Source organism: Protopterus annectens, chromosome 4.part0 (assembly GCF_019279795.1).
Source record: "Protopterus annectens isolate FY-2018-M chromosome 4.part0, PAN1.0, whole genome shotgun sequence".
NCBI classification, from domain to species: Eukaryota; Metazoa; Chordata; order Ceratodontiformes; family Protopteridae; genus Protopterus; species Protopterus annectens.
Genome location: NC_056733.1, coordinates 720,671,159 through 720,680,528, shown reverse-complemented (window position 1 = coordinate 720,680,528; position 9,370 = coordinate 720,671,159). Strand labels below are relative to the sequence as shown.

The window sequence follows — 9,370 nt, the reverse complement described above, 5'->3', positions numbered from 1 at the left end:
GCCTATCTATCCCTGGAGGAGTGTTCCCAGCACAAGAATCTGGTAGTCTATTGGCTGTTTTGGGCCAATTTCTAGCTCTTTCAAGTGCCCCTGTATAAAACCCGTTTTAGTGTGGCTTTGCGCGATTTTGCGCATAGTGCAGCATCATTGGGTTTAAACCATTCTCGGCTCCACAAAGTCTGCTCTTCACTTTTTCCCTTAGAACTGATCTAGTTCTCATAATAAACACCCTATTCCCACTCTAAAGCCTGGCACTTGCTCACTAAAGCAATTATATAAGTCAGCACTAAAAAATTAAAAGCACTACACCCTCACAAACTCCCCTTAAGTACTTTGTTCCCCATTGGCCCTTTTTTTTCAATTATAAAGGAATTCCCAATACTATTCTAGCATGTCCAAAGGTCAGTTGTCAATCTCCTCTCCAGTCCAGCTGGTGAATCTGGGAATCTTGAGGCAATGTTATGACTGGTTCATGTGCACAGACAACCCTCTCCTCCTCCCAACAAATTCCAACACATGTGAGAGATGCAACCATATAGCCAAACTGGAGGATAAGCTCTCTCAACTCAGTACTGGCATAACCAGTCAGGAGGAGAAGGAAACCACACTCACTACAATTCCATTCTCACATAGACCTACCACAACAGCAAACCAAACACATAAACACACAAAAACATACTCAAAGGCTCTAAATAAAAATCTGCCTAAGCAGCAGAGTCCTCCAAAGCAGACACCCAAGCAACCGCTACCCCAAAACAAAACACGTGCAACACATAGCTCACAAAGCCATTGTGCTGAACAGTCACAGCCCTTAAGGCTAAACAACACACCTGATACACTTGTAATAGGTGACTATCATCAGGCACACTGATATCCCGCTCACCAGGCTGAACAAGGAGAAGGTCATGGTGAGCTGCCTGTCGGGCTCTAGGATCCGTCACATAACACAAGCACTCAGGCCACTCCAAGGTAAGTACAAATATGACTCAGTCATCGTCCATACTGGTCTGAATGACCTGAGACGTACCTCCCTGGACTACATGAAAAGAGACATAGAGGAGCTCTCTGAGCATGTAGCCCAGGCCGGTATGACCCTGACCTTGAGTAGCATCTTACCCTCACCAAGAATGATGCCACAATATGAAGACAAGATGATCAATTTCAACAATTGGCTTAAGTATTGGTGTCATTCAAAGGGGATCCAATGCTTGTCTGCCTGGGATGACATGCTCGACAAGCCACGATGCTTCGCTAGGGACAGCTTGCACCTGTCACCCCTGAGCTTTCGGATATTGGCAAATGCTCTTGCCACCCCCATAGTGCCTTTTTTAGGCAAGGCTCAAAGACAAACCCACCTTCATAGGTATCACAAGGGATAAGAAACTAAGAGTAATGCTACTCAATGCCAGAAGTCTAAACCTCAAGATGCACGCACTCAAAACTCTCCTTAGCATGGAGAACACTGATATCTGTGCAGTAACAGAAACCTGGTTCAAGGCTCCCAAGAGCACCCCGGCACTACCAAGTTATACCTCATAGCATGTTTTTCGGCCCCAAAATTTGGACTGAGCCACAAAATGAGGGGGAGTATCAATATTCATCAAAGATACCCACACCTCCAGGTTGGTGGCACAGCACGAAGCATCAGAGACTATCCATGTGCAACTAACAGTGGGTAAAACTGCCTTCCAGTTTATAGCCTGCTACAGACCACCCTCCCAAACCCAGGAACCCCACTCAGCCTCCATGAGAACACTGGAAAATATGAAGGTCTCTCCAAACACCATTATATTGGGCGACTTCAACTACCCTAACATAGACTGGGAGCATTACTCTAGCTCCAACATCCTAGCCCAAAGGTTCCTAGAATTTATAAACTCAAATGCTATGGAACAACTTGCTGCCACTCCCACAAGAGGGGAAAACATACTGGACCTGATCATAACCAACATGGGGACTCTATGCTCCAGACCAGAAGTGTATCCCTCACTGGTAAGATCAGACCATAAACTAATCTCACTAGATATTCACATCCCGACCTCAACCCCTGCCCAGAAAACCACAGTGAAAAACTTCTCTAAAGCAAATTTCACACTCCTCAAAACCGAGGTGGAATCCTTCAAAGCCCCCGGGCCTGTGGAAAATACGGCCCAGACCGCAGAATCCTTTATAAACGCATTCTATGAACACCTTCAGGAATGCATGGATCATGCAATCCCAAATAAAACCAAGACCCAATCCTCCAAGGTTAGGCGTCCTGTCTGGTGGACCCCAGCCATAAACAAACTATACAATAGAAGGAGGAAGCTACTACATGATAGAGCAAAATCCCAAAAAGGGAAGGCATCTCTGATCAGTATTAGCAAAAAACTACGGGCACTCATAAAATCGTCTAAGGCCAGCTTCAAGAGAAAAATTGCACAGGACACTAAGGATAATCACAAGGCTTTCTTTAGTTATGTTAGGAACCTGGGTGGTAATTCCCAGATATGCTCAGAATTAGTCCAAAATGACAAAAAATACACCGAACCCACAAACATTGCCAACATCCTAGCTGACAGGTTCAGTGCAAACTTCTCCCAACCTTCCCCACCAAAAGGGCAAATATCTATCCCAGCAGAGTGCTGCCCCCCTGACATCTCAGATGCTCAGGTAAGAGCTGCCCTCTCCAAAGCAAAAAACACAGCATCAATGGGACCAGACGGTGTCCTGGGCTGTGTCCTACATGAACTCCAAGAAGAACAAAACCCAAACAAAAAACTACTGTTCAATCTCAGCTTTACTACGGGATATGTAACCAAAGAGTGGCGTACAGCAACAGTGGTCCCTCTCCACAAAGGTGGTGCCTCAACAGATCCTGGAAACTATCACCCCATAAGCCTGATTAGCTTGGTCTGCAAAGCTATGGAAAGGATCATCATGGACCTCATAAATAAAGATATTGGGGACCTACAGACACTGGATCCTACCCAGTTCGGCTTTGTTAAAGGCAGATCCTGCCTCTTAAACCTCGTCAATTTCTTTGAAACAGTCACCAAGGCCATTGACGAGGGGAAGGTGGTCCACATAGCCTACCTGGACCTTGCAAAAGCCTTCGATGCAATACCCCACTTGGGCATTATAGATAAGCTCACCAGCTTAAATATAAACCCCTATGTCACTAGATGGGTTGCAAACTGGCTCAAGGACAGAACCCACATGGTTAGGATTGCTGGAGCCATGTCAGACTCCAAACCAGTTACAAGTGTCATCCCACAAGGCTCAGTCCTGGGACCTCTCTTGTTTGGTATATATTTTTCGGAGGTACAGGCTAACACGGAAGGATTGTGGCTGACCAAGTTTGCAGATGAGGGCAAACTGGGTGCCATAATCGACTCTCCAGCTGACACAAGCATCCTAAAAAAGGGCCTCATAGTAACAGACAACTGGTGCCAGAGCCATGGCCTTAAGCTAAACGCCAAAAAGTGTATAGTCATCCCCTTTGGCAAAAACAAAGTGCACACAAATTACCACATAGGTGCTAATCCATTAAGTACAGAAGAAGTAATTAGGGACCTGGGGACCCAAGTTGATAGCAATCTCTCATTTGACAACCACGTGGCCAAAGTGGTTAGAAAAACATTTTATATAGCCCACCTAATCATGAAGGGATTCACATCTAGATCAGGGGAGGTCATCTTGCCTCTTTACTCATCCCTCATCAGGCCCATAATTGAGTACAATGCCCCTTTTGGGATGTACCTCACCAGACACCTGCAGCAATTGGAAAGACCCCAAAAGTACCTCACCAAGAGGATCAAAGGGCTCAAACAGATGCCATATGCTGCCCGGTTAAAGAAACTCCAGCTCTACTCAGTGGCATACCGCCTGCTCAGAGGCGATCTGTGCCTGGCATATAAAGCCATGTCAAACCCGGAGTTAATGGGCATGCTGCACCTCAGAAAATCCAAATCCCATCGAGCTACGCGCTCGAGAAACTTGAACCTCAGCACTGAAATAAATAGGACATGCTGGAGGGACAGATTCATAACCCAGAGGCTCCCTTCACTCTGGAATAAAATACCAGTCCAGGTTAGGCAGAGCCCCTCATTGACTCTCTTCAAGAGGAATCTTGATGAGTGGATGGGAGATTGTAGGTTTACCCCCAGGTATCACTTCTGTGTCACTGTTAGACAGAGGCAGAGTATACTAACCTCGAAAAAGGGCATAGCAAAATTCATTTAAAATGGGTGGCGAAAGCCAAACACATTCTGGCTAGGCTTATAAATTCCCTAGGGCAGATAGCCTAGTATGAACCTATGAACCTATGTACTGCTCTGATGTGATCTTGTATAGTACTGTCACTTATGAATTACAGTGTTATGTAACATTATATTCAGACCAGAGCAGCAGGCTGTGCATGGACCTCATCTGCATTAACCACACCCATAGACTACCGCATTTGCATGCAGCATTGAACGCACTCTTGTTTTCTTAGGTATATATCGTATCCATCACCTTCATAAAATGCAATTTGAAGTGATTTGAAAGATATTGTAGTACATTTACCTTATCTATGAACAATTGGTACTTACATATTATCGCAACCACATTCTAAACGACTTACAGTCAATGTATTGTGGCAGCCCTTCAAGCTGTCATTTTCTTTGGAAAAGAAATTATACCTTTTTTAGAGTGTAATGTTTCAAACGCAAAGTATATGGATATTGAACACATGAAGATGTTTTTCAATGTTATGCTAGTCAGTATGCAAGTCACACTATATGATCTTTATTTTTCCAACTGAAACTCCTGCTGATATTCAACTGTGCTTTCAGGTTACTTTCTGTCTCACTTCTTACGTAACGGCAATGTTTTAATTGCTGTAACTCCTTGTGTTCTTCATGGTTGTTTATAACAGCATAAAAAATATGTGCTAAAACATGAAAGAAAGAAAGATACTGGTACACCCTTGAAAGGCAATGCTATCAGTAGGTAGAAGTTCGTTGAGCTACATCAAGAATATGTTCTGTTTCTGATGAACAGCAATATCCTTCTAACACTGTTACACATATGTCCAGACCTCTGAGTTCAACATATCTGCCCAGAAACAAAACATAATAGTGGGGGACAGGGTAGATAAAAGAAAAAAAACAGGGACAGATTTTTAGGCATTGCTAGTACAAACTTGGAAAGCTGCTACAATAACACGGTTTGTGTTGGCATGCATTTTCTTGAATGATAGGAAGTCTACATTCAAAGATATGTCATTACTTAGGCACTTCAATCTTCAACGACTGCCAAAATAAAACAAACATTTTATTAGGAACAACCTAAAAAAAACAAGGACTTAATCCTGAATGACTGCCAGAAAACAAAACACTTTATTAGGAACAACTCAAAAATTATAAGGTAAACCTCAGCGCATGCTGTGAAAGTACGGAAAATTGACATGTCGGACAACTGAAACATTTAGTATTAATAATAACTTGATAAAAATAGACATATGTGCTTCACTCAGAACCACCCCCCCAAAAAAAAATTGAGGATGAAGAAGAAGCATGCGGTTTAAAATGATAGCTTGCAAGGCTGGTGGAGGGAGTAGTTTAGAATGTGGTTGCGATAATGCATAAGTACCGAACGATTCCCTCTTTCATAAGATGGTAACATACTGGGTTTTATTTTTCTGAATTGTTAACATAACTCCTTTAGTTTATCCCAGACCTTTCTTCAGGCTTTGACCATCTCACCCAGTTTAGCATATTCCCCTCCTTCAAAATGCTTCACCATTGTTTCAGTCTTTCTATTCCTGTCTTCCCCCAAGTGTAAATCATACTATGACATGACCACTGGTGTCTAATGGTACCTTCACCTGGACATCCTTGAATCCTGCTTCCTTGAGGACAATGTGCAGCTTCGTGATAAGATACCTGACCATTTAGTGGGAGCACAAATGTTTTTTTTTTTCCTTCTCCTACAATCCCACATCAGTACGAATGGATGGATTAGGTTTATAAGTAATTAATTACTGAAATATTATCTAAACACTGCAACTGTAAATAAACATAATGTTACATAATAATTGATGTTTAATAATTTATTGTAAATCATGTTGTTACTGATACTTCTGTGTGCTCTGTGTTGTTTACTCTTGTCTGTTGCCCTCAGTGATAGAATACTGTGTTACATCCATTTTAGACCTGCCGTTGATAACATCAGTTATTTATACTGTGGGTTGAATTTTCTGAATGGAATGAGTAAGTCAGATGTATCTAACAGTTTGTCCCATGGTAGCATACAGGCAGTTCTAGAATGTCTGTGCTGTGCTATTTCAAATATAGTGCCTACTTATACTGAGGTCTCAGCATTTTTATTCATTTTTATTTTTACTGTCTGCATATCCAGCCAATCATACCTTGTTCTGCTTTCTCTGACACCTGTGTTGTACTGGAGTAAGGTTCATAAACTTACCCTTTATATCATGACCTGTAAATCTGATATTACAGATGGATTATCTAGCTGCTTCTATTGCTGATCTTTCTGCTTATGGAACTGACTATTGTGTTAGATCCAGACAGTGATCTTTTGCATAATGCGAGGCATTAAACTGTGCAATGTTTCTGTGTTTGTTTATTTGCTCTATGTCACATGCCAATATAATTTATGAACCATCCAGTTTTTTAATAATCTTGAGGTGTATATCTACTAACACTATAACATGTTCTTTGTTAAGGATCATTCTGGTAAATGCACTGTAGGATAGTGGGTAGAAACTACATTGTATTTATTTTTCTTTATTTAACCATTGTTAACTGGCTAGGTGAACTGGTCCAAAACTCTTTTTTTGTCACGAGACTGCCCACTAAATCCAGAAAATACAATTGAACGTACAACATAATGTAGAACTATTTACACAGAAATTTACAATGGAACTGGCTGTAACAAAGATATAGCACTGTATCAAATTTTCATTTAAGAACAGATCATTTTAAATTTTCAAGCAGATAGTTCTTTACTGCAGAGGAAAGTATTTTACAGTTCAATTAAAAAAGAGCATTTCAATGAATATGATAAGAGCTAAACTAGTAATTGTTGCTTACATTATATGTGCTTTCTAGCTCACATCTCTGAAACACTTCCAGGCATACTGTTTTATCAGATAGTTTTTTTACAAGTCAATGAAGCTAGTAATTTCATTGACTTGTGCATTCTGATATAATTTAAAATTATTTTGGGTGTTTCATTGAAACAGGGATCTTCACTGCACAACAAGTTAACAGATCTGTCTGGAGCAGCAGTGCAGGTTTTTGTTTCACTTCCCCGTCTAACTGAAGCACTGTGTGTTGATTACTGCTGCTATCCCAGAATGCACAGTAATAATCAGATTCATCATCTGCCTGGACACCAGAGATGGTCAGATGGCTGAGAGTGGCTGATTCCAGGGAACATTTGAATCGATCAGGAACATCAGAACCTTTGGTCTGACCTCTGTTATCACATCTCACCAGATACCGTGGAGCTTTGCCAGGTTGCTGCTGGTACCAGTATGCGTAGTTATCATTAAAGTTGTACCCAGTGGTGAGGACACAAGTTAGTGTGTGTGTCTGTCCCAGAGATGCTGACATTGATGGGGGCTGAGTCAGTGTAGGCTGCGCTGAAGTATCTGAAATAAAACACAGAAAACAAATGACTGTAAACAGCAAATGTTACAAGATTTGGTTTACTAAAATATAAACCAGAAGAGGCTTACAAATCCAGCAGGCTGTGCCCCATGTAATAACTGCATATAACCAGTGCATGTTGGAGACTCTGTAATGTGTCATATCAAGCTGATGTTTTAGTAAATAAGCTTTCAAGGTTCTGACACCTTCTAATAAGTATGTTAGAGGCTCCACCTTTATGCAAATTTATAGATTTCTGCATTATACACATACCTGGTATGACACAAAAAATGCTTCAGCGTCTACTGCAGTGATGCCCCATAAAGTTAGAAAAGGCGATAGCTGTAAAGATCTGTTTCTTTTAGCACATGAAGAAATATATACATTTGCTGAAAATAATAATTTTTTCATGATACTATGCTGCCCTCTTCTGGCATTTTTGTTATAAAAAGTTGACTAATTTATACAGATTGTTTTATAAAGTTGGAGAGTGTAGCTTTGTATCAATGTTTAAATACTTATTTCTGATGTTTGTCCTTCTATAGAAATGATCTCCTAATTAAAACAAGTAGACTTTCCTTTTTGGGTTGGTGAGGCTGCCATGGCAGAAGTGACTCTGTTACTGTGAGTTTCTCATTAACAATGGTGGAGAAGTTATGTATGTATGCTGTCTGGTAGTTTGTTAAAAACTATATATAATTTATATATTTATTTATTTATTTACATTTGTTTACTGGGAAATTCCGACGGGACGCAGGTCCTTTTTCAGCAGATGTCTGGGGAGAAAAGCTCCACATCATGTACATAATAGAGATACACAGTTGTAGCAATAGTAAACAACATTACAGATTGTTGGCTTTAATACAATAACAAGATATTGATTATCAACAGTATATACAGTAAATGTTGCAAGTTAAGATAGTTTCTTGCCGTTTATAATATTAGTAACAAAGTTATCAGACAAGATGTTAAAGTATGTAAAGACAACTAGCTATTTCTGACTGTGGTTAGTAGTGGCGGTAGTACAGTTGGGTTAACAGTCTAGGTGGGGGGTTAGGTAAGGGTGGGGGTGTTAATTCATACATATAGATGAGAAAATCAACTTTTTAATTTCATTTTTGTTTAGTTGCTTCTTTGATTACTACCACAGTGAACTGTTCCATATTTTGTTATTACACAAGGTACAGAAATTTGAAAGCATTTTGGTAACTTAAAGTTTAGGAAACAGTGATAAATAAATTTTACAAACATTTCCTGTAATATATTTTTTCTGAGATATATATATATATATATATATATATATATATATATATATATATATATATATATATATATATTTATATATGGTTTACTATGGTATGGTCTAACCAAACCCCATTGAAAGATGGGATCGTCGACCCACGTACCTGAAAATGACAATGTTGAATTCTGTACTTTGACCTCAAAACGGGCTTTAACTTGGGTCGAGATAGGGGCGAGATTTGTACTTTGACAATGTCAGGTTTGACATTGTCACCATTCGGCCTCCAGAATTCAACTGAAGTGGGTTCGACTGAACCCACTTCAACCTTAATATATATATACATCTCTGCCTTAACAGCCACCTTAAAAAGAATGTAGTTAAAATAAAAATAATTTGAGGTATGATTTTTTTTAAACATTTTTATTGATTTTTATGAAATAAAATAATACAAGAAATATGATATATAAATATGCACAATATATGTCTT

At 39.9% G+C, this 9,370-nt stretch overlaps 1 gene segment (V, D, J or C); it reads right to left on the bottom strand.

The window, feature by feature from the left end:
• Positions 1-7,205: 7,205 nt before the first annotated feature.
• Positions 7,206-7,805, bottom strand: LOC122800306. The segment is given in 2 exon segments: positions 7,206-7,642; positions 7,730-7,805. Coding segments are annotated over 2 exon segments (510 nt in total).
• Positions 7,806-9,370: the final 1,565 nt, after the last annotated feature.